General features: G+C 39.4%; 1 protein-coding gene across 4 annotated transcripts in view; it reads left to right on the top strand.

Annotated features, from left to right (window-relative positions):
* The window catches only part of TASP1 (taspase 1), a 266211-nt gene that overhangs the window by 59477 nt on the left and 179788 nt on the right, over positions 1-26946 (top strand). For all 4 annotated transcript variants that reach the window (XR_011248057.1, XR_011248058.1, XM_069547121.1 and 1 more), the window contains one exon: positions 7996-8075. Coding sequence is in view for 2 of the 4 variants with exons in the window: in XM_069547121.1 (XP_069403222.1) it covers positions 7996-8075 (80 nt within the window). In the remaining 2 variants the exon portion in view is untranslated. The remainder of the gene's footprint in view (positions 1-7995; positions 8076-26946) is intronic.

Here is a 26946-nt window from a genome sequence, read left to right as displayed (position 1 = left end):
ACTTGGGGATTGTTTCCTGTAAAACTTGCATGTTATTCTTTCCCAGACTTTGATAATTTCCTTTTATATATACACTGATCTGTTCTCAGCTGAAGACTGGGGGGACTCTGCAGATTTCCCGAGTCTTTTCTCTGTGCGACTCTCTTTCCTGGGTTTCTGCCCTGTGAACTCTGGCCACCTGGGTGTCTCTGGATGCCCAGGTCTCTGTCTTCAACTCAGAGACTGCAGGGTTCCTGTTCTGAGTTCCTGTTCCTGTGGCATGGCAGGAAACTCTCCAGGCAGTAAGCAGGGCCATCATAAGGTTTACCCTGTTTGTTTCCTTTCTCTCAAGAATCACTGTCCTATGCTGCCTGCTGGCTAATGTGTGAAAACTGTTGTCTTCTTTATTTGTCTGATTTTTTCCCCCATTGGTTCAAGCAAGAGTGTAAATGTATTCCTTGTTACTCCATCTTGTCCAAAAGCAGAAATCTCTCAAATACCTGTACTGGGTACCTGCAGTAGTTGGAAAAAACCCAGATTCCCTGAGGATTCTGTGTATGTGTTAGCTGCTCAGTGGTGTCTGATTCTTTGCAGTCCCGTGGGCTTTAGCCCACCAGGCTCCCCCATCCCTGGGATTCTCCAGGCAGGAATCCTGGAGTGGGTTGCCGTTTCCCCCTCCCCAGCATCTTCCCGACCCAGGGACTAACCTGGGCCTCCTGCATCACAGGAAGATTCTTGACCGCCTGAGCCACCAGGGAAGCCTCCTGAGTGTCCCAAATAAATGAAATCAAATTCATCATGTTTTTACTGTAAGTTTGTTTACACACAACCCTAATAAGTCTAGTTGTCTAATTTCTGTAATGATGATAGTTGACACTTATGCATTCGTACACTGTGAGAGGCACTGTTTTATGTGATTTGTATGCATTATCTCATAATATCATAAAATGATTTATAAGAATAACATTCATTTTGTAGACAAAGAAACTGAGTACCTTACTTGACTTGTTATACTATTAAAATTTTATGGAGTCCTTCCTTATCACATTGGAAGCAGCAGACTAGAACTCATAACAAGGCAGTAAAATTCTTTTATAAAATAGTAAGAAATAGCTGTTTACATCCATTTAGTTATTCATTCGCTTACCATTCCTTCATTCAGCAAATATTTATTGTTTAATTCCTGTGTGCTAGATATAGGGATATAAAAACTATCAAAAGCAGATGGAAGACTTAGAAACCATGGTCTTCTGTTGTCATTTACTGAAGAGGCAGGTAACTATGGGGGCAGGAAAGCATTGGGTGTTTCCTAAGAAGTCTTCAAATAAAAAGTTCATCTGTCTGTACACCTCACTGAGGAAGACAGGGAGTGTATCTGTTTCAGCTGCATCTAAAGTTGTTAGAATTTTGTAAACTCTTATTGCTTGCTTAACAAAAAAATCCCTCAGCAGAATTTTAGGAGGAATGGTATTTCTATTACCTGATAATCTTTTATATTTTAATTTTCTGGTTATAGTCAGCATGACATGATGCATTATTTAAGTATTGGTACTTGGTCAGACTAGCTGAATATTTGATATCTTCATCAATTTGGTGGAACTGTTATCATAAACTGTGCCATGTTTCCCCAAGTTGATTTTATTTATAAAAGTATATTTTCACTCTTTTCTCCTCCGTGATGATATGGTGTAACTTTGATAGGCCTTACCATCTAGAACAAAGGTTGTCAAACTACGGCCTATGGGACAAATCTGGTCTGCTACCTGTTTTTGTCAGTAGCGTTTTTTGGGAACACAGCCGCGCCTGTTTGTGTACATATTGTCTGTGGCTGCTTGTGCTCTGCAAAGGAGCTGTTGCATCCAAGACAGCTGGGTACAAAGCCTAGATTATTTGCTGTCTGGCCCTCTAGCTGAAAAAATTGCTAACTCCTAACCTATTATAGAATAAGTTATAATTTTTTTTATAAGTGTAAACTTTAATAGTTTTGTTTGACTTGGCATTTTCTTTTTTCACTGTATAGTTCATTTCATTCATTTATTTATTTTGGCTGTGCTGCGTCTTTGTCACTGCATGTGGGTTTTCTCTAGTTGTGGCAGGTGGGCTCCGCTCTCCAGTTGCCGTGCATGGGCTCCTTGTTGCGGTGGCCTATCACTGCGGAGCACGGGCTCTGGGCATCCGGCCTTCAGCAGCTGTGGCGTGTGGGCTCAGGAGGCGTGGTGCGCAGATGAGTTGCTCCTTGGCATGTGGAATCTTCCTGGATCAAGGGTTGAACCTGTGTCTCCTGCATTGGCGGGCAGATTCTTATCCATTGTACCACTGGGGAAGTCCAAGTTATAATTTTCGGAAATTTTGTTTCTTTTGGTGAAAAAGGGAAAGCTTGGAAAACATTGTTGCTTCATGATTAATATGAGTTAACCTGAAGTGCTCATTCAGTTCAGTTCAGTTCAGTCGCTCAGTCGTGTCCAACTCTTTGCGACCCCATGAATCGCAGCACGCCAGGCCTCCCTGTCCATCACCAACTCCCGGAGTTCACCCAAACTCATGTGTATTGAGTCGGTGCCATCCAGCCATCTCATCCTCTGTCGTCCCCTTCTCCACCTGCCCCCAATCCCTCCCAGCATCAGGGTCTTTTCAAATGAGTCAGCTCTTTGCATCAGGTGGCCAAAGTATTGGCCACATCAGTCCTTCCAATGAACACCCAGGACTGATCTCCTTTAGGATGGACTGGTTGGATCTCCTTGCAGTCCAAGGGACTCTCAAGAGTCTTCCCCAACACCACAGTTCAAAAGCATCAATTCTCCGGCGCTCAGCTTTCTTCACAGTCCAACTCTCACATCTGTACATGACCACTGGAGAAACCATAGCCTTGACTAGACAGACCTTTGTTGGCAAAGTAATGTCTCTGCTTTTTAATGTGCTGTCTAGGTTGGTCATAACTTTCCTTCCAAGGAGTAAATGTCTTTTAATTTCATGGCTGCAGTCATCATCTGCAGTGATTTTGGAGCCCAGAAACATAAAGTCAGCCACTGTTTCCACTGTTTCCCCATCTATTTGCCATGAAGTGATGGGACTGGATGCCATGACCTTCATTTTCTGAATATTGAGCTTTAAGCCAACTTTTTCACTCTCTACTTTCACTTTCATCAAGAGGCTCTTTAGTGTTTCACTTTCTGCCATAAGGGTGGTGTCATCTGCATATCTGAGGTTATTGATATTTCTCCCGGCAATCTTGCTTCCAGCTTTTGCTTCCTCCAGCCCTTAGACCCTCAGATTTTTTGAGATGCGAATTTCGTTTTTGGTACATTATTTATTTGAAAATGCAATTAAACTTATTGTATTTCATAAATTCATTCAGATTTTAGTACTTTTGTATGAATGGGAAAAGAATATTCAAAAACCTATAGATTAAAAAAAACTTAAGAAGTCCCCTTGGACTGCAAAGAGATCCAACCAGTCCATTCTAAAGGAGATCAGCCCTGGGATTTCTTTGAAGGAATGAGGAAAAGGGGATGACAGAGGATGAGATGGCTGGATGGCATCACTGACTCGATGGATGTGAGTTTGAGTGAACTTCAGGAGTTGGTGATGGACAGGGAGGCCTGGCGTGCTGTATGTAGTTCATGGGGTCGCAAAGAGTTGGACACGACTGAGCGACTGAAGTGCACTGAACTGAACTGAACTGAACTGAAGAAGACCTATCAAGCAATCAGAAAATATGGATGGATTAGCTGGGTTTCCCCTCAAATAAAATAGTTTAAAAGGCAAAATAACAATAATAGTACAACTTTTAGGAAAAAATCAGGGAAATGTGCATCGATTGAATAAACTTTTGATTCCAAGGATTTATTGTTAAATTTTTTAAGGTGTCAGTTTGTTATGTTGTGGTTATGTATTTTTTCTTAAAGTTGCTTTTTTAGAGATGTTAAAATATATTTGAAGTTATGTGATATCTGAGATTTGCTTCAAAATAGTCTGGATGGGAGTGAAAATGAAGATTAGCAATGTATTAATCTTTGATGAAATAGGGTGATGATCCTTTTGGATTCACTATATACTATTCACTATAATGTATGTGTTTGAAAATTTTTACAATAAAATTTTGAGAAGGGTTAAATCCTTGTTATTTAATATGTTCATTATTTTTTTTCCACATATAGCTCATTCTCCTTTATTTGAACTTTCTGTGTTTGTAAGCTTTAAATAAGCAGTAGCCACCAAATTGATGGTCTTTCTTCAATTCTGTGTATTTGTGATAAACAAAGAAGTCATAGGTAAAATAGGCAGAAATCTTTTTTGAAGTCCAAAGAAGCAGCTATCATTTTCTCCTCTATCTTCCTTATCTAGCATAGTGCATTTTAAACAGTTTTGAGAACTTTCTAAAATCACTGAATTACACATTTTTACTCTTGCCTGGAAAATCCCATGGATGGAGGAGCCTGATAGGCTGTAGTCCATGGGGTCACGAAGAGACTTACTGAGCGACTTCACTTTCACTTTTCACTTTCATGCATTGGAGAAGGAAATGGCAACCCACTCCAGTGTTCTTGCCTGGAGGATCCCAGGGACGGCGGAGCCTGGTGGGCTGCCGTCTATGGGGTCACACAGAGTCGGACACAACTGAAGCGACTTAGCAGCAGCAGCAGCAGCAGCAAACTGACAATAGCGTCATGACTTTTGAAAATAGTTCCTATCCATAAAATTCTAGTTGACCTCGGTGCATTTCTGCATGTTTGGTTGTGCTGGCCCTTCAGTATCTCAGCTTGCTGATGGTCTTAATCACCCCAGTCAGTGCTGGTCTCAGTACATTGTTGCTTTTGTTTCATGACACCTTAGACTTGCTTTAGTGTAGATTAAGGAGAGCATAACACAAGGACAATGCTGTCCTTTAGAGAATTTTGACACCCTCATTTATTATTTTGTTGAGTATCTTGCAGTTGTTTGTTTAATGATTAGTGTGTTTTAGGCATTGTTCTGAGTGGCTGTGTGGATATCAACGAAAAACAAAGGTCCCTGCTGTTAATGAAGCTTACAGTTTATTTGAGGGAGACGTGTAAACAATAGAGATAATATGTAAGCTATACAGTATGTGGGCTTCCCTGGTGGCTCAGATGGTAAAGAATTCACCTCCAATGCAGTAGACCTGGGTTCAATGCCTGGGTTGGTCCATGGAGTCACAAAGAGTCAGACACAACTGAGCTACTGAGCACACACATCCACAGTATATAGAATGTGATAAGGTGGAAAAACTGTAAAAAAGGGCAGAATGAGAGAGATTAGGAGTACTGGGTAGAGGAGTGTAGAGTGTTGAGTAGTTTTAAAGCCTTGAGTTTCAGGCGTCATCAAGGAGATATGTTTAAACAGATGGAGAAATTTGCCATTTGGGAAATAAGGAATATCCTGACTGGGCAGAGTCAGGGCGAAGGCCCTGAGGCCAGAGCTCCCTTGGCATGTTTGTGTTTTTACAGGGTGCTAGATGAGGGGAGGAGGGGGAGAGAGTACCGGATCATGTGGGCGCCTGGAGATTCTGCCCACGGCTCCAGTGTGCAGGCTAGTGTCGTCCCAAGGGGCTTCTCAGGATTTTGAGAAGAGGAGTGTCATTACCTGACCTGCATTTCCCAAGGATGTCAGTGGCTGGTGTGTTGAGACTGGACCAAGGCAGGGAACCGAGCAAGGCAAGCATGGGAGTGATGGGGCTGTTGCAGCAATCCAGGAGAGCGATGGAGGTGGCTCAGACCCAGGTGGTGCAGGGGAGTGGTGAGGAGTGGCCAGATTCTGGGTGTGTTAACAAGGTGGGGTCGGTGGGTTTCCTGGTTAATTGAGGTGAAACTTCTATGAAAGCTTTCTCCTTGGAGAATCATGAATATTTGGGAAAAATTTGAGTTGGTGCTGCAGTTAGTGTTCTGGGAAGTGATTTTTTGCTTTTGATAGAATGTGCTCAGCTGCTTGAGTCGTGTCCGACTCTGAAACGCCATGGACTGTAGCCCACCAGTCTCCTCTGTCCGTGGGATTTTCCAGGCAAGTACACTGCAGTGGGTCGCCATTTCCTCCTCCAGGGAATCTTCCTAACTCAGAGATCAAACCCACATCTCTTGTATCTCCTACATTGCTGGTGGATTCTTTACCACCAGCACCACCTGGGAAGCCCTTTTGATTGTATAGTTTTTAACCAAGCTCACATAACTTTATAGCGTTTTTAAATGATTTCAAAAGCAGTTATATGCCACTTTTGTGATGTTGCACTACTGGACACGTAATTTTGGATAGTAAGGTAAGTCAGGTATTCAGAATTCTTATCCATAAGACAAGCATCCAAAATGCTCACTTTCTTGGTAAATATTATAAAACACCTAACATATTTAAAAACTTTCATTGCAGACAGTGGCAAACTGATTTCATTTAGAATCAAATCTATGAATGATTGAGAAATGAAAAATAACACTAAGCACATTTTATAAAATGCTTTTGATCCCAGATACTGGGATCGAACTCTAAATGACTAGTGGATGTGCTGAGAATATTAGATTCAGCTCCAAACTTCTGTCTTGATCATTTTATGCACTACTTCAGCATCTCCTTTGCGTTTTCACATGAATAGAAGTTATTTCTTATATCAAAGTCTTTTTTGAGCAGGAGAAGGTGCTACAAATGCCATCAGGATAGTTCAATTTGCATCCAAGTTCCTACTTGAATTATTCTTCCGTTTTCCTTTATGTGACAGCTTTTCTTGGCTGTTTCTTTGCAGTGGTCTTCATTTGATACAAGAATAGGAGAACTGTTTTCTATTTTTGGAGTCCTTTAGGATTTTTTAAAAAAATGGAAGTTTGAAGAGGTGAAGTTGTTTATTCTTGTGGATTCTCTCCCTCCTCTCTCTTTTTTTTTTTTTTAAAAGCTCCCTCAGCTCCAAGCTCTGTATATATTGGAAAAGTTATTGAGCCTAACAATCTAGTTTCTCTTTGGAACTGTTTGAATGTATTTCTAAGTATCTACTTTGACTTTCTTCTAATCTGTCATTGATCTTATTAGCAATCAAATCTAAAGACTTCAATATGTATTACTTTGAGTTTTTATTGTTGGATGATTAGAGGAACAGAAACAAAAAATAGGGAGCAGGAAACTAATGAGTAGGCTCTAGTTCAAGGAATCCATTACTGGCTGGCTGAGATCTTTAAGAAGTTGGCTGTGGAAGGAGATGAAGTGATTGATTATTATGGTAACTGCTTGCTATTACTGTGTTAGGGAATGGAGTGGTTAATTATCCTGCATGCTATTTGAAATCTTTGAAAGGAAGTCTTTTACAGTTAGCTAACAGTATCCTTTTATTCACTTACTGTTATGCTAAAACCTGCAGTTGGGGCTTAAAAAATGACCTCTGGGACACACCACAAGACCTTACCACAGTAAAAATGTGGTTCTGAGTCACATGTGTGTGTGTGTGTATTTTTATATATATATATATATATATATATATATATATATATATATATATATTGCATCGAGGTTTAGAAATGTAAGTGCATATCATTGTGTTTGGGCATCTGTGGATGTACCCCACTCATTATGGATAGATCCAGCTGTTATGCTAGGCAAGAATACCAAGTCTGAAGACACTTGCTTAAGCTTTAACTCTTAACATGATTAAAATAGTTCTTGTACATAAACTGAGAGCCACTTTGTTCTAAGATAAATCTTTATATTTTCTACTGGGAAATCAACTATTTTTACTTCTTATGTTACATTTTGCCAATTTTTACTTATTAGGTATTATAAATGATATCATACCATTTACTGTTTCTAATTGTAAAATTTCTAACTTGGGGAAAAATTAAATGAATTCTTTTGGTATATAGCCATTTCGAGGTATTGCAAAATTTTTAGTTGTCTTGTTATATTGCTTATCTTCCTTTATATGTATATAAATAATATATGTATACAAATAACTATATATATTTATTGCCTATATACATGTAGGAGAAGATGACACTGAATTTTTTTAAAGAATAATCTTTCTGTTGTTAGCTTTTTAGTTGGAGAAGGAGCCTACAGATGGGCAGTAGATCATGGAATACCCTCCTGCCCTCCTAGCATCATGACCACAAGTGAGTAAAAACTTTTCAAAATTAAGCTGTATTAGCATATATACCTGAAAGTGTTACATTGCTTTTGATCCATGTAGCACCTGTATTTAAGGAAGAAAGCTTGTATGTTGAAATATTTTAGTTAAAAGATATGTAGAAAGTTGATGTTCAGTCAGCTTTATCTTCCTGAGGTCCCCCCCACTCCTGCTTTCTCATGCTTTTATAGAAGTATTGTTAAAGGATCTTTTATAGGCTACTTAAAATAATTACAGACAGTAAAACCATAATACCACCCACTTAAAGAGAGAGAAGAAAACATAGGTCAACATTTACCAATCCTTGAGCTGAAGAAGCCCTTTCTAGGTACCAAGTGTAGCAGAAGGAAAAACAAAAAAAAAAAGAAAAAAGGTCAAAAGTCATAAATAGATAATACAACATAATTAACAGGGACATTTAAATTAAGATGAGTACATGTTAAATCTTACTTGTTAAATCCCTCTTACTTGGTGAAGGAGTTAAAAAAAATATATTACTGGTGGCAAGTGTGTGATCAAATGGACATAGTACATTGTAGGTACAAATGTAGATTGGCAGAAATTTTGGAGGATGTTGTTGAGTAATATAAATCAAAAGCCTTAAACCCATTCTGCTTCTCTGAATTTGTCATTGGAGATATAGACAAATTTATGTAGAAGGGTGCTCAGTAAGCATTATTAAAAATGTAAAAGAAATTCAATTATGTATAAAATAAACTACAAGGCTATATTGTACAACACAGGGAATATAGCTAATAGCTATAAATGGAGTATAAGCTTTAAAAATTGTGAATCACTATACTGTACATCTGCTACTTATATTGTAACTCAACTGTACTTCAATTAAGAAAAAGAGAAAGGAAAACATAAACAATTATATAAAAAATTTGAAAAACTCTTATATCCAACCCAGAAGAATGTAAGTGAATAAACCGTCACATATTATTATAATAAAATGTTATAAAGTAACTAGAAATTGTTATAAAGACATAATGATTAATAAAGAAAAGAAAGTGAAGTCGCTCAGTTGTGTCTGACTCTTTGCGACCCGGTGGACTGTAGCCTACTAGGCTCCTCTATCCATGTATTCTCCAGGCAAGAATAATGGAGTGGGTTGCCATTTCCTTCTCCAGGGGGTCTTCTTGACCCAGGGATCGAACCCAGGTCTCCCACATTGGAGGCAGATGCTTTAACTTCTGAGTCACCAGGGCACCCAAATGATTAATAAAGACATTATTAAATCTAATAATGACTTTAAAAAGTAAAAAATGGATATTTATATTTGTGTGTTTCATATGTCTATCTTGAGAAAGAAGTCATGACTGCATATTTATGCATAAAACAAAGAAATTGTTTAAAAACATAGACAACTGAAAAAAAAATTTTTTTAAGTAATCTATGCTGCTGCTGCTAAGTTGCTTCAGTCATGTCTGACTCTGTGCGACCCCATAGATGGCAGCCCACCAGGCTCCCCCGTCCCTGGGATCCTCCAGGCAAGAACACTGGAGTGGGTTGCCATTTCCTTCTCCAACGCATGAAAATGAAAAGTGAAAGTGAAGTCGCTCAGTCGTGTCTGACTCTTAGTGACCCCATGGACTGCAGCCTTCCAGGCTCCTCCGTCCATGGGATTTTCCAGGCAAGAGTATTGGCGTGGGGTGCCATTGCCTTCTCCGAGTAATCGGAGTATAATTTAAATAATCAAAAGAAAAAATGAGGACTCATTGGCTCCAAGGAAACCAAGTTGTAGAAAAAAGAGATAATTATCTATCACAGCAAGTGTCTAGCAAGGACCAGCTGTTAGTAACATATTCACAAAATGAGTTTAATGTCACTGAAATCTGGACTAACGGGAGGCTGGTGGGAGAAGTGTGTGTGCAGGGAGGCAGGGAGGATGAGGCTCTGTGTTCTCACACTCCCTCTCACTAATTCTGCTTTAAGCTCTCTCCAGCGGACCTTGGGGTAGAGCCGCTCTGCCAGTTGGTTTTGCTTTTCCTTGGACACAGGCCCTTTGGCAACCTGGGTCTGCCTGGGCGCCCCTAGGCCTGCCGTGCAGCTGTCGTCTGCTCCTTCCCACCCCATCACTCTGGAGTTGCCTTTTCCTCTCTCCAGTGTCAACGTGGCTGCTTCCTGAATGGCATGTGTGGGTTTTTTTCTTTTTTTTTTCTTGTTTGACTCCCACATTTAGTATATGTAAGATGGGAAATCACTTACACGTAGGTTTCTGAAGAAATTGCTCTATCTTCTAACTTCCAGTCTTGCTATTATGCAGTCCATTGGCATTTTGGTTCCCAGTTCTTTGTGGTGTATTTTTCCTCTTTCTAAGGAAGTTCTTAATTCCATGTTCTTATTATGACAATGATACTTTGGGATAAGTCTGTTTTTCTATTTATGATTACTGAGTCCACTTTTGGACTTTCCATCTGGAAATCCATCTGCTTCTGTTTTGGGGAGATTTTTTTAGAAGATCTTGTGATAATGATCTCCACCTACTTTTCTATATTTTTCTCATATCTGTGAATTAGAGGTTGGATCTTGTGCTCTAATCCTATGTATCCTTTTCAACAATTACTTTTTTTTCTCCTTTTAAAAATCTCTATCTTTTATCCTATTGTCTGGGAAGTTTCTTCAATTTTATCTTCCAAATCTTCTACTTCTAATGAATTTGTAATTTTGATTTTAGTGTTTTTGGGCTTTACTGATGGCTCAGCAGGTAAAGACTCCCAAGATGCAGGAGATGTGGGTTTGATCCCTGGGTTGTGAAGATCCCTTGGAGGAGAGCATAGAAACCCACTCCAGTACTCTTGTCTGGGAAATTCCATGGCTTTACAGAGGAGCCTGGGGGCTCCGATCCATGGATCTATGATTAACACTTTTAAAACATGATATCCTTGTTCTTATTTCATGAACTCAGCATTTTTGCTCTCTCTCTTGGGATATTATGGTTTAAAACGTGCTCTTACCTGCTATTTCTGCTTCCTCTGTCTTACTTTGTGTTTGTGTGTTTTGGGCACTAATACATGTTTGCTAATTTCCTCAACTACCTAGTGACCCTCTGCAGTTTCATATTCCCGAGTGAGGCACCTAAAGGCCTGTTGGCAGCTTTGTGTGAGAGGGCAGGTTTGTTTGACCTCAAGAGAGGAGGCGTGGTCATTTCTCTATGCAGTTTTTCTCTTGGGTTAGGGAGAGACATCTTCCCACCTCTGGCAGGGCAGTAGCCAGTATTTGGGTATAGAACATGGGAAGGGCTGGAGGTGTTCCTTTGCCTTCCTCAGACTTTTACGTCAGTTTTTTTAGATAGAGTCCTTGCCTGCTCCCAGCTGTGCTCCACGGCAGCTAAATTGGGGCCCATCTGGTTCAGTCTCTCCAGGAGTTAACTTCATGTTTTCTGCAAGCGCAAGGTGAGGATCTGGGCATCTCCATCTGCCTGTTCTCCTGGTTTTAGTCCTGGCCTGCCTTTCAGACACACCAGGTGCCTTCTGTTTCAAGTTCTCTTGATGTTTCTTTGGCAGAAATTAGTTTAGTTTGGCTGAGATTAGTTTGATTTGTGATGTGCTGGCTAGTGGGCATTGCGATTCATCTTCTTCTGCTCAATTAGTTACTTGTTTTCTATTTTCTAAAACTGCTGATACCACTCTTCTCTTATACTCGCCCCTTGGGTATGCCAGTCTTCCTCCCCACTTACATTTTTTTCTGGTAAATTTTTAGTAGGGCATGGAGATGAATTCATGCATTCAGTCTGCCAATTTTACTTCAGAACATTTATATAAAAACATAAAATAGTACTAGACTTTTGCAAGATGGCAAAATTATTTTTGACCATATATTAGTATTTTATACTTGGAATAAGAAAAACATAAGGTGTCATAGGTTTTTTTTTTTTTTTTAATGACATATACCCAATCAATAAGAAATCTCTGAATAAAAAAGGTATTTGAAAGCTAAGTGACATATTCATTTTTTATTTTGGCAAAAAAGAATGGATTTGACTTACAAATTTAAAAGGAGAAGCTATAACTATTATTTAGATTAAAGAAATTTTAAATACCATTCGATATTTAGCCATTTGTTTAATCCTCAGTAGAAATAAAATGGTGTTGGTGCTGGTTAATGATAATGCTTTATACTTGATTACCTTTAGGGGGCATAATTTGTAGGATTTTATTCTCCTTCAACTTTCAGAATGTCTTTCTAAGGTTTATCCGAAATTTCTTACACATTTTCACATGTATTTACTTATTTCATTCCTGTATGTAGATTTGAATTTCTTTCTGGCATCATTTCCTTTAGCCTGGAATGCTAAAACTTTTCTGGTAATGTGGTAGATGTGGTAGTGGAAAATTTTCTCAGCTTTCATTATCTGGGGGGCAAAAAAAAAGCTTTTGCTTTGAAAAGATATTTTTTGTTGGATATAGACTTCTAGGTTGGCAGGTTTTTTTTTTTTTTTCTTTTAGCACTTTCAAAAAATTGTGGTAAAATACTCATAATGTAAAATTTACCATTTTAACAGTTTTTAAGAGTATGACTCAGTGGTGCTAAGTACATTCACAGTGTTGATTAACTGTTACCATTGTCCATTCCTATTGTCTCCTTCACTCAGACGGAAACTATCTCGTAAGCAGTGATTGCCCATCCCCCCTCTTCCCTGCCCCTGGTAACGCCTCTTCTACTTACTTTGTCTATGAGTTTGCCTATCCTAGGTTCCTTCTCTAAGTGGAATCACATAATATTTGTTCTTTTGTGTCTGGATTATTTCCTTAGTATGTTTCCAAAGTTCATCTATATTGTAGATGATATATCTGTATATATCAGGATTTTCTTCTTATAGCTGAATAATATTCCATTGTATCCTTTGAACATTTTTAAAGATGTTATTCCATTATCTTCTGGATTCCATTGTTTCTGTTAGGAAGTCAGACATGATTGGTATTGCTTTCCTGTGTATAATGTGTCTTCTTTTCTTTGACTGTTTTTAAGAATTGTTCTTTATGTTTGTTCTTGCCAAAGTGTGGTTCTCTTTGTGCTGGTTTTGTTATGGACCCAGTTTTTAAACAGTTGCTCTCCCTCATATTCCTGCTCTCCCTCTTCTGTTTCTAGAACTTCCCTTTCACCTGTAGTAAACCTTTGACACTTTCATCTATTACTCAAGCTCTAATTTTTTCCCCCAGTGTTTGTTCTCTGCTTTCTGTGATAATCAAGATTCCCATAGAAACAGAACCAGGATCTGTCTGTCTATGAGATATTATAAAGAATTGGCTCATGTAGTTGTGGAAGTTGACAAGTCCCAAGATCTGCAGGATCAGACACCATGCTAGAGACCAGGAGAATCAACAGAGTACTTTCAGTCTAAGTTCAAAGGCCTGAAAACCAGGTCAGCTGGACTGTGTAGTTTCAGTGTGAAGGCTGGCATGCTCAAAACCAGGAAGAGATAATGTTTCAGTTCAAGTCTGAAAGCAGGAAAAAGTTGACCTTCTAGTTCAAAGGCAGTCAGGCAAGAAGATTTCTCTCTTACTCAGGGGAGAGTCTCTGCCTTTTTGTCCTGTTAAGACACTGAGCTGATTAGATGAGGTCTGGATCATGGAAAAAGCAAGAGAGCTCCAGAAAAACATCTATATTGACTATGCCAAAGCCTTTGACTGTGTGGATCACAATAAACTGTGGAAAATTCTGAAAGAGATGGGAATACCAGACCACCTGACTGCCTCTTGAGAAATCTATATGCAGGTCAGGAAGCAACAGTTAGAACTGGACATGGAACAATAGACTGGTTTCAAATAGGAAAAGGAGCACATCAAGAGTGTATGTTGTCACCCTGCTTATTTAACTTCTATGCAGAGTACATCATGAGAAATGCTGGACTGGAAGAAACACAAGCTCAAATCAAGATTGCCGGGAGAAATATCAATAACCTCAGATATGCAGATGACACCACCCTTATGGCAGAAAGTGAAGAGGAACTAAAAAGCCTCTTGATGAAAGTGAAAGAGGAGAGCGAAAAAGTTGGCTTAAAGCTCAACATTCAGAAAATGAAGATCATGGCATCTGGTCCCATCACTTCATGGGAAATAGATGGGAAAACAGCGGAAACTGTCAGACTATATTTTTGGGCTCCAAAATCACTGCAGATGGTGATTGCAGCCATGAAATTAAAAGACGCTTACTCCTTGGAAGGAAAGTTATGACCAACATAGATAGCATATTCAAAAGCAGAGACATTACTTTGCCAACAAAGGTCTGTCTAGTCAAGGCTATGGTTTTTCCTGTGGTCATGTATGGATGTGAGAGTTGGACTGTGAAGAAGGCTGAGAGCTGAAGAATTGATGCTTTTGAACTGTGGTGTTGGAGAAGACTCTTGAGAGTCCCTTGGACTGCAAGGAGATCCCACCAGTCCATTCGGAAGGAGATCAGCCCTGGGATTTCTTTGGAAGGAATGATGCTAAAGCTGAAACTCCAGTTCTTTGACCACCTCACGTGAAGAGTTGACTCATTGGAAACGACTCTGATGCTGGGAGGGATTGGGGGCAGGAGGAGAAGGGGACGATAGAGGATGAGATGGCTGGATGGCATCACGGACTCGATGGACGTGAGTCTGAGTGAACTCCGGGAGTTGGTGATGGACAGGGAGGCCTGGCGTGCTGCGATTCATGGGGTCAGAAAGAGTCGGACACGATTGAGTGACTGAACTGAACTGAACTGAACCAGTTTAGGGAGGGCAATCTGCTTTACTCTATCAACTTCAGCGTAAATCTCATCCTCAGCAAGCACAGCCTCACAGACATGCCTGGAATAGTGTTTGATCAATATCTGGGCACTCTGGCTCAGTCACTTTGACAAATAAAACTAACCATCACGCTTCTTCTATTTGTGGTTTCTGTTGAATTGTCTTCGAGCTTGTTTATCTTTCCCCCTGCAGTATCTAATTTGATATTAATCTTTTGTTATGATTTAAAAAAGCAAGAACAAGATGTTGTGTTTTTCAGTTTTAAAGTTTTCCTTAAAAAAAAAAAGCTTTCATCTCTGTCTTGAAATTTCCCGTGTCTTCAACCCACTGTATCCATTGTTGACCTATTTATCATTGTTATTAATAACAATGTTTTAATTGTTTGAAATATTTGGTAATTCTGAAATCTGGGTAATCTGTAGGTTAGTTTCAATTAGATTTTTTGTGTGTGTGTGACCTTCGTCACAAATTTTCCATTTAGTTGCATGTCTTAAACTTTTTTTTAAAAAAATTACAACTTGAGCATGTGGATGATACATTTTAGAAACTATGATTTATCTTCCTTTGAATGATGTTGAACTTGTTCTAGTATGTAATTAAATTATTTGCAAATCACCTTGATATTGTCACAGCCTCGTTTCAGGCTTTGCTAAAGTGAATCTGTTTCAATTTTGTTCTTAATCCTAGAGTTGTCCCTTAGTACCAGCTGTGGTCTTCATTCCTAAGATACAGTCTTTCTGGGGTTTACATTGGAAAGTCTCAAACTTTGTCTTTCGTACAGTGGGTATTTACTAAAACATCTGTCCGCTTTTCAGCCATTATTTTCCTCAGTGAACTGGTTTTGTTTTTTTTTTTTTAAATTTGACTGCACCAGGTCTTAATTGTGGCATGTGGGCTCCTCCATTGCCGCTTGCAGGATCTTTTTTGTGGCATGCGGTATCTAGTCTCCTGACCAGGCGGCAGACCTGGGCTCCCTGCTTTGGGAGTGCAGAGTCTTACCAGCTGGACCATTAGAAAAGTCCCTTCTTTCATGGAATCTTGCATCCTGTATGAACAGTTAAGCTCTCATTCAAGATTTGAGGGGACTTTTACATAGATTTGGGCTTCCATGGTGGCTCTGTTGCAGTGCAGGAGACCAGGGTTCAATCCCTGGGTCGGGAAGATCCTTTAGAGAAGGGAGAGGCTACCCACTCATGTATTCTTGCCTGGAGAACTCCATGGACAGAGGAGCCTGCCATACTATGGTCCATGGGGTCGCAAAGAGTCAGACATGACTGAGGGACAGACACATACATAGATTTTGGGCTTCCTTTTGTGGGTTTCTCCTTTGCAGGATTCCTCCCTCCTTTCCAGTGACTTCAGTAGCCCCACACTCCTTCATTTCTGACCTGTTAAGACTGTAGTTTTCTACCTGAGCTCTATTTTTTATGCATCTCATAGAGTAGGGACTGCCTCATGGGGAAAGCTGTTTGAATTTAGATCTCACCCAGTGTGTTTCTTTTCTTTCAGTGATTGAATCCTCTCCTATTTTTGTCAGCTTTTGATCACTTCCCTTCAAATAGGTGTGTGTGTTTTTTTTAATTTAAAAATTCTGTCCAGAGTTTATAACAATTGATCTGTGAGTTAATCTGATATAAGCTATTTGTTTTGTAAATGTGTGAAAGTCGCTCAGTCATGTCTGACTCTTTGCTACCCCACGAACTATATGGTGCATGGAATTCTCTAGGCCAGAATACTGGAGTGGGTAGCCTTTCCCTTCTCCAGGGGATCTTCCTGACCCAGGAATCGAACTGGGGTCTCCTGCATTGCAGGTGGTTTCTTTACCAACTGGGCTATCAGGGAAGCCCTATAATAATAAAATAATATAAATAAATGTATCTAAACATTGTATTATTACTTTTTAATTGCATGGCATAGGAATATGTTGTTTTCTTAAATATCGGAGTATTCTCTGCAAACCTGGTCTTCCTTTATACTTCCATTCCCATTTGCAGTCTCCTGCCCAGTCTGATTGGAGAAGGCTATGGCACCCCACTCCAGTACACTTGCCTGGAAAATCCCTGGTGGGCTACAGTCCATGGGGTCGCTAAGAGTTGGACACAACTGAGTGACTTCACTTTCACTTTTCACTTTCATGCACTGGAGAAGGAAATGGCAACCCACTCCAGTGTTCTTGCCTGGAGAATCCCAGGGACGGGGGAGCCTGGTGGGCTGCCGTCTATGGGGTCGCACAGAGTCGGACACGACTGAAGTGACTTAGCAGCAGCAGCAGCAGCAGCCCAGTCTGATAAGCACAGTTACCTCTTTGATTTGCTTTTCTCTGTTCCAACAGAAATGTTGAAATGTTTAGTAGTAGTATTTTTATAAGTAGATAAATGGTATCATACTGCAGTATCTTTAGTTAGTTTTTAGGTAAGTAGTAGCATAATATGATTTTTAAAAATGTCTTTTTGTCAGTCAGCAAGAAGTATTTTGAAATCTGTCCATGCTGGTATATAGAGAGATGAATTAAGTTTAAACTGCTGAATAGCATTGTGCCAATTTATTTAGTTTCTTTATTGATAGGCATTCAGGTTGTTTCTAGTTTTTGCCATTAACATTGATGATTTCATGAATATTCTTATACACATCACTTTATATATATATATATATATATAGATATATGTTTTATTGTGCTAAATAGTTGGAAGTAGACTTACTGACTCATACAGGATGTGCATTTACTGTTTTGCTGGCTATCACCAGATTCTTAAGTGGTTTACTGTGTACTTTTGAGGAATCTGGCTCTTTACAGTTGATACCTTTGATGACCACATAGTAGCTCATACTATGACCACATACTTTGTAGGCCTTTATGATCAGGGGCAAGTTACCTCCTAGAAACTTTTCTCATGGAGATGTTGTGATTCCTTGAAATAAAGTAAATTGTAAAGAATTTCTACTCCAGTTTCTGGTCCATAGCAATACTCAAATGTTGACTCTTAATATCACCCTCACCATATGCTGGATATGAAGATGATCTTGGTGATGTGATTTCACTAGAATTGATTAGGCTTAGCTCTGTAGCATTGACTGATATGATGCTTTTAGTGATTGATCTTATCTGGAGTTAGGTGTATCCATTAGAGCAGTGGTTTTCAGCTCTGACTGTGTATCAGTCACTGGGGAGCTTTGAAATATCCTGAAGGCCTGGCTGCACTCAAAATCAATTAAAACAGCAGCTTTTAGATGGGACCCAGGCATCTGCCATTTTTAAAGTTTTGGAGGTAATTTCAGTGCATTCAGTTTTCAGAATGTCTGGGATAGAATATGCACATTCTTTTGAATTCTTTTAGAAAGTTCATTAAGGTTGAAGTCGAAAGGGATGTGATTTTGTTTTCCTTTGGTAAAGGACAACCTTAGTTTGTGCTACAAAGTTGCTACCATCTATTCCTTAATTTTAAGCTATGTTTTGCTTTGATAGGTCCTGTGGTGCATCTTTAAATTAAGTAAAGAGTAGATTAGGACCTCCTATTCTATCAGTTTATGGGCATGATTCTGCCACAAAGGATCCTGTTTTCTTCTTTTCTGTGGCTAGGCTGTGTTCTTATATTTCAATAGTTTTTCTGCCTCTGTTTAGGATACTTTGGAAGATAGCATGTGTTAACATATTCTATAGTTGCAGAGTTTTAGCATAGATATATCAACACTTAATTCCATATGGCTAGTTAATATGGCCAGTTTCAAATTTTTTATTTTGAAGTACTTATAAATAACATGCAATCCTAAGAAATAATACAGAGAAATTCCATGTTCCTTTTGCCCAGTTTCCTCCCATGGGAACATCTTGCCAAACTAATAGTATAATATCACATTCAAAATATTGACAGTCAAGATACACAGCACTTTCCTCACCACAGGGATCGCGCATGTTGCTCTTTTATAGTCTCACCCACTTGCCTCCCACCTTCATCCCTTTCCTTGACTGACACCTGGCAGTTACTAATCTTTCTCCATTTGTATAATTTTGTCATTTCAAGAATATTATATAAATGGTGTCCTACAGGATATGAGTTTTTGGGAACTGGCTTTTTTATCACTTAGTATAATTTTCTTGCAATTCATCCAGATGATTGTGCTTATCAATAGCTTGTACCATCTTAATTGCTAAACAGAGGATGTACCACTGTTTGTTTAATCCTTTATCTACTGAAAGGCATTTGGGTGTTTCCAGTTCGGGGCTATTATAAATAATGCTGTTATAAATAAAAATTCATGCACATTTTTTTGTAAATCTTTTTTTAAATTTTGGTAAAATACACAATGTAAAATTTACCATCTTAAACATTTTTAATGGTACATTTCAGTGGCTTTAATTATATTTACACTGTACAACTGTGACTACCATCTGTCTACAAAATGCTTTTCATCTAAAAAACTGAAACTCTGTTTTCATTAAATGCTAACTCCTCCCTCGTGTCCTTCCCCCTGGCCCTTGGCACCCAACTTTCTGAGTTCTGTCCCTATGAATTTGACTACTCTAGGTACCTTTTATAAGTGGAATGATACATTTTCCGTCGTGTGACAGGACTATTTCACTTACATCATGTCCTCAAGGTTCAGCCATGTTGTAGCACATGTCAGAATTTCTTTTTAAGGCTGAATAATATTCCGTTTTATGTATACACTACATTTAGTATATCCATTTATACACTGAATGGGTTGAAACAACTTGGGTTGCTTCCGGTGTTTGGCTATTATGCATAATTGCTGCTGTGAACAGAGGTATATAAATACCTGCTTTTGATTCTTTTGGGTACCCAAAAGTGAAATTGCCAGGTTATTTGGTAATTCTGTTTTTAGCTTTTCAAAGAACCATTGTACTCTTTTTCACTGCAGTTCCGCCATTTAAAATTCTCAGTAATAGCGTACAAGGGTTCCAGTTTCTCCACAGCCTCGTCAGGGCTAAGTCACTAGTTGTGTTCAACTCTTTGTGACCCCCTGCAGCCTGCCAGGCTCCTCTGTCCATGGGATTCTTCAGGCCAGAATACTGAAGTGGGTTGCCATACCCTTCTCCAGGAGATCTTTCCAACTCGGGGTTGAACCCGTGTCTCTGTTAAGTCTCCTGAATTGGCAGGCGGGTTCTTTACCGCTAGCACCACCTGGGAAGCCCTTAACAGCCTCATCAACCCTTTTTATTTTCTGCGTTTGTTTGTTTTGTTAACAGTCATCCTAATGGGTATGAGATGGTATCTCATGATTTTTACTTGCATTTGCCTAATGATTATGCTGTTGAATATCTTTTCCTGTGCTTGTTGGCCATTTGTATATCTCCTTAAATGTCTGTCTCTGCAGAGGAAAAAGCAGTAGCCTTTTAAATTCCCTGGAGGTCACTTCAGCTGGAGGGAGAGGCACTGCAACAATGGCTGTCTGTCTCTGAGTCTGTACCTCAGCCCAGAACTGGCAATCAGAGTATAGATTCTGGTATTTGGAGGATAGGGTCTCTAATGCTCACCTGGCTCTCACAAACTATGTGAAAGCTGCTGTAGGAAAGTGTGTCTGGCTGCCTGCCACAGGGTTGGGAGTGGGGAGTTGGTAGAGGCTATAAGCTGAAATTCACCCAAATTAACCACAGTTTATATCCACGCCTTCCCCTGGAAACCTTCCTCTTAAATAGACTCCAGAGTTCCATAATACTTAGACAGATTCTAGCAGGCCAGTTGTTGTCTCGGTGTGGGGTCAGATTCCTGGTACTTCCTACTCTGCCATCTTAATTCTATCTCGAACTTATTAATTTTATATTAGACCATTCTGATTTAGGGGTATTAATCTTATCTCATAACTATTTGCATATACCTTAAGTTTTTTAAAATATCATTTATCATTTACTTTTGCATATGATATCTTTTGCCTTAAGACATTTAAAATTTTATGTGGTTTTTATCAATGAACCATCTTTTAAAAATGTTTTAAATATATATATTTATTGAAGTATAGTTGACTTACAATGTTTCAGGTACACAGCAAAGTGATTCATTTATACAAATACACATATATTATTTTTGAAATTATTTTCCACCATAAGTTATTACAAGGTATTGACTATAGTTCCCTATGCTATACAGTAAACCTTTGTTGTTTGTTTCATATCTGTTTTTTAATTTGGCTTCCCTGATAGCTCAGTTGGTAAAGAATCCGCCTGCAATGCAGGAGACCCTGGTTCAATTCCTCGGTCAGGAAGATCCACTGGAAAAGGAATAGGCTACCCACTCCTGAATTCTTGGACTTCTGTTGTGGCTCAGCTGGTAAAGAATCTGCCTGCAATTCAGGAGACCTGGGTTTGATCCCTGAGTTGGGAAGATCTCCTGGAGAAGGGAAAGCCTACGCAATCCAGTATTTTGGCCTTGAGAATTGGGGTCACAAAGTTTCATATCTATTTTTTAATTAGAAATCTAGCATTCTAGTCATACTAAGTCAAACAAGTAGAATCAAAATGTCATGATTTTTTAGTTAGGCAAAAATTCATTAGTTTTCAAAAAACATATATTACACATATTTATATATATGTATACGAAAGTTTTTCTACTAGATAGAGGCTTGAAAAAGAACATTAAAAAAAGATGGAGAAATTAGAGAACATAAACTAAATAAAATGAGAACACTGAATATAAAATAGAAAGAAATGAAACTAGATAAAAGTGAAAGATCATCATATACTCCAGTTGTTTTTAAGCATGACTGCTCGTTAGAAACATCTGGACCTCTGGAGGAAAAAGCAAAACCTGAGCATTTGTATTTTTCAAAAAATTTCAAGATAATTCTGATATGCATCTGGATTTTAAAAAGTGATTACAGGTTTTTCTATTAATCCTAGTTCTGGTGATATAGAGTTCTATTATTTTTCTGTTGACCAATCATGATTAATACAATGGTATTCATGAGTGGTATTGTGAGTAATAGTTACATAATTAAAATAGTAGAAGATGTTTATCAGTTTTCACAATCAATAGCCAGACAAAAAATGAAAGATAATTGCAGTTGCAAGCTGTAATGGCAACATGATTAACTTAATGATATAAAATAATTACATACAGTTTGGGGGAGTGGCCGAGCAGAGTAATGTGGTAAGTGGAAGTGCATACGTGCACATGTTTTCATACACTCGGTCAGTCTGTGTCTTTTGGTTGGTGCATTTAATCCATTTACATTTAAGGTAATGATTGATATGTATGATCCTATTACCATTCTCTTAATTGATTTGGGTTTACTTTCTGTAGGTCTTTTCCTTCTTTTGTGTTTCCTGCCTTCTCTAGGCAGGAACTTCTCTAGTTCCTTTAGCATATGTTGTAAAGCTGGTTTGGTGGTACTGAATTACTCTTAACTTGTGCTTATCTGGAAAGCTTTTGATGTCTCCATCAAATCTGAAGCAGAGTCTTGCTGGGTAGAATGTTCTTGGTTGTAGGTTCTTCCCTTTTATCACTTTAAATATGTCATGCCATTCCCTTCTGGCTTGTAGAGTTTCTGTTGAGAAACCAGCTGATAGCCTGATGGGAATTCCATTGTATGTTATTTGTTATTTTTCCCTTGTTGCTTTTAATATTTTATCTCTGTCTTCAATTTTTGTCAGTTTGATTACTGTGTGTCTTGATGTGTTCCTTCTTGGATTTACCCTTCCTGGGACTCACAGCTTCTTCGACTGGGTTGACTCTTTCCTTTCCCATGTTTGAGAAGTTTTCAGCTGTATCTCTTCAAGTATTTTTTCAGGTCCTTTTTCTCTTCTCCTTCTGGAACCCCTATAATGCGAATGTTTGTGTGTATAATGTTGTCCCAGAGGTTTCTTAGGCTGTCTTCATTTCTTTTTATTCTTTTTTCTGTATTTTGTTCTGCAGCAGTGATTTCCACCATTTTGTCCTCCAGGTCATTTATCCACTCATCTGCCTCAGTTATTCTGTTGTTGATTCCTTCTAGTATATTATTCATCTCTGTTTTTTTAGCTTTTCTGGTCTTTGGTAAAGATTTCTTGCATCTTCTCTGTCTTTGCCTCCATTCTGTTTCCAAGATCCTGGATCATCTTCACTATCATTATTCTGAATTATTTTTCTGGAAAGTTGCCTGTCTCTACTTCATTTAGTTATTTCTCTGGGATTTTAACTTGCCCTTCATCTGGGACATAACATTCTACTTTTTCATTATGGTTAACTTTCTGTAATATGTTTCGTGAGACTGTGCTTCTTCTTGCTTCTTCTGTCTGCCCTCTGATGGCTGAGGCTAAGAGGCTTGTGTAACCTTGATGGGAGGGGTTGGCGATGGGAAAAACTGGGTCTTGTTCTGGTGGGCAGGGCCTTGCTCAGTAAAGCTTTAATCCAGTTATCTGTAGATTAGTGGGGTTACTCTCCCTCCCTGGTAGTTGTTTGACCTGAGGTGACATAGCCCTGGGGTCTGCAGGTATGAAAAGGCAAAATGATAGGATACTGAAAGAGGAACTCCCCAGGTCAGTAGGTGCCCAATATGCTGCTGGAGATCAGTGGAGAAATAACTCCAGAAAGAATGAAGGGATGGAGCGAAAGCAAAAATAGTACCCAGTTGTGGATGTGACTGGTGATAGAAGCGAGGTCTGATGCTGTAAAGAGCAATATTGCATAGGAACCTGGAATGTCAGGTCCATGAATCAAGGCAAGTTGTAAGTGGTCAAACAGGAGATGGCAAGAGTGAATGTCGACATTCTAGGAATCAGCAAACTAAAATGGACTGGAATGGGTGAATTGAACTCAGATGACCATTATATCTACTAGTGCGGGCAGGAATCCCTTAGAGGAAATGGAGTAGCCATCATGGTCAACAAAAGAGTCCGAAATGCAGTACTTGGATGCAGTCTCAAAAACGACAGAATGATCTCTGTTTGTTTCCAAGCCAAACCATTCAATATCACAGTAATCCAAGTCTATGCCCCAACCAGTAATGCTGAAGAAGCTGAAGTTGAATAGTTCTATGAAGACCTACAAGACCTTTTAGAACTAACACCCATAAAAGATGTCCTTTTCCTTATAGAGGACTGGAATGCAAAAGTAGAAGTCAAGAAACACCTGGAGTAACAGACAAATTTGGCCTTGGAATGCGGAATGAAGTAGGGTAAAGGCTAATAGAGTTTTGCCAAGAGAATGCACTGGTCATAGCAAACATCCTCTTCCAACAACACAAGAGAAGACTCTACACATGGACATCACCAGATGGTCAGCACTGAAATCAGATTGATTATATTCTTTGAAGCCAAAGATGGAGAAGCTCTCTACAGTCAGCAAAAACAAGATTGGGAGCTGACTGTGGCTCAGATCATGAACTCCTTATTGCCAAATTCAGGCTTAAATTGAAGAAAGTAGGGAAAACCGCTAGACCATTCAGGAATGACCTAAATCAAATCCCTTATGATTATACAGTGGAAGTGAGAAATAGATTTTAAGGGTCTAGATCTGATAGATAGAGTGCCTGATGAACTATGGAATGAGGTTCGTGACATTGTACAGGAGACAGGGATCAAGACCATCCCCATGGACAAGAAATGCCAAAAAGCAAAGTGGCTGTCTGGGGACGCCTCACAAATAGCTGTGAAAAGAAGAGAAGCGAAAAGCAAAGGAGAAAAGGAAAAATATAATCATCTGAATGCAGAGTTCCAAAGAATAGCAAGGAGAGATAAGAAACCTTCCTCAGCGATCAATGCAAAGAAATAGAGGCAAAGAACAGAATGGGAAAGACTAGAGATCTCTTCAAGAAAATTAGAGGTACCAAGGGAACATTTCATGCAAAGATGGGCTTGATAAAGGACAGAAATGGTATGGACCTAACAGAAGCAGAAGATATTAAGAAGAGGTGGCAAGAATACACAGAAGAACTGTACAAAAAAGAGCTTCAACAGAGATAATCACGATGGTGTGATCACTCACCTAGAGCCAGATCTTGGAAAGTGAAGTCAAGTGGGTCTTACGAAGCATCACTACAAACAAAGCTAGTGGAGGTGACGGAATTCCAGTTCAGCTATTTCAGATCTAAAAGATGATGCTGTGAAAGTGCTACATTCAATATGTTAGCAAATTTGGAAAACTCAGCAGTGGCCACAGGACTGGAAAAGGTCAGTTTTCATTCCGATCCCAAAGAAAGGCAATGCCAAAGAATGCTCAAACTACCGCACAATTGCACTCATCTCACACACTAGTAAAGTAATGCTTAAAATTCCCCAAGCCAGGCTTCAGCAGTATGTGAACCGTGAACTTCCAGATGTTCAAGCTGATTTTAGAAAAGGAAGAGGAACTAGAGATCAAATTGCCAACATCCACTGGATCATGGAAAAAGCAAGAGAATTCCAGAAAAACATCTATTTCTGCTTTATTGACTATGCCAAAGCCTTTGACTGTGTGGATCACAATAAACTGTGGAAAATTCTGAAAGAATTTCTGGGAATACCAGACTGCCTGACCTGCCTCTTGAGAAACCTGTATGAAGGTTAGGAAGCAACGGTTAGAACTGGACATGGAACAACAGACTGGTTCCAAATAGGAAAAGCAGTACGTCAAGGCTGTATCTTGTCACCCTGCTTATTTAACTTCTATGCAGAGTACATCATGAGAAATGCTGGAAGAATGGAAGAAGCACAAGCTAGAATCAAGATTGCCAGGAGAAATATCAATAACCTCAGATATGCAGATGACACCACCCTTATGGCAGAAAGTGAAGAACTAAAGAGCCTCTTGATGAAAGTGAAAGAGGAGAGTGAAAAAGTTGGCTTAAAGCTGAACATTCAGAAAACGAAGGTCATGGCATCCGGTCCCATCACCTCATGGGAAATAGATGGGGAAACAGTGGAAACTATGACTGACTTTATTTTTTGGGACTCCAAAATCACTGCAGATGGTGATTGCAGCCGTTAAATTAAAAGACGTTTACTTGGAAGGAAAGTTATGACCAACCTAGATAGCATATTAAAAGGTAGAGTCATTACTTTGCCAACAAAGGTCCGTCTAGTCAAGGCTATGGTTTTTCCAGTGGTCATGTATGGATGTGAGAGTTGGACTGTGAAGAAAGCTGAGCGCCAAAGAATTGATGCTTTTGAACTGTGGTGTTGGAGAAGACTCTTGAGAGTCCCTTGGACTGCAAGGAGATCCAACCAGTCCATTCTAAAGGAGATCAGTCCTGGGTGTTCTTTGGAAAGACTGATGCTAAAGCTGAAACTCCAATACTTTGGCCACCTCATGCGAAGAGGTGATTTATTGGAAAAGACCCTGATGCTGGGAGGGATGAGGGCAGGAGGAGAAGGGGACGACAGAGGATGAGATGGCTGGATGGCATCACCGACTTGATGGACATGAGTTTTAGTGAACTCCAGGAGTTAGTGATGGACAGGGATGCCTGGCATGCTGTTATTCATGGGATCGCCAAGATGACTGAGCGATTGAACTGAAGTGAATGGTAAAGTCCAAGACAGTTTATGCCCAGGGGTTCTTTCCAGTACCTCTATCCCTGTGGTGAGCCCTTGCCAACCCACACCTCCACAGGAGGCCCTCCAACACTACGAGCAGTTTTGTTCAGTCTCCTTTGGGATTACTGCTCCTGTCCTCTTGGTCTCAGTGCATGCAAAATTTGTTTGTGCCCCCCAAGACTGAAATCTCTGTTTCTGTCAGTCCTCTGGAAGGCCTATAATCAAAACCCTGCTGGCCCTCAAGGTCAGATTCCTTTGGGAGTTTCAGTCCCTTTGTTGGATCCCCAGGCTAGGAAGCCTGGTGTGGGGTTCAGAACCTTCACCTTAGTGCGACAACTTCTTTGGTACTATTGTTCTCCAGTCTGTGGATCACCCACCCAGCGGGTATGGGATTTGATTTTATCTTGATTGCAGCCATCTCTCTGTGGCTTCTTCTTTGTCTTTTGATTTGGGGCATCTTTTTCAGTGGGTTCCAGCATCCTCCTGTTGTTCAACAGCTAGTTGAAATTTTGGTGCTCTTTGAGGGGGAGATATGTGTTTGTTCTTCTTCTCCGCCATCTTGAACCGGAAGCCCATCAATGAACCATCTTTTTGATGGATTCTGGCTTTGATCACATTCAATGTAAAATACTCCAAAGTTAAAAACAATAAAATTAAAGCCTTTCTCAAAAAGACTGATATAAAAAGACTGAT

This window comes from Ovis canadensis, chromosome 13, assembly GCF_042477335.2.
Source record: "Ovis canadensis isolate MfBH-ARS-UI-01 breed Bighorn chromosome 13, ARS-UI_OviCan_v2, whole genome shotgun sequence".
In the NCBI taxonomy this organism is placed as follows: domain Eukaryota; kingdom Metazoa; phylum Chordata; class Mammalia; order Artiodactyla; family Bovidae; genus Ovis; species Ovis canadensis.
Note: the sequence above shows the minus strand (reverse complement) of the source record. Positions and strands in the feature narration are given on the sequence as shown.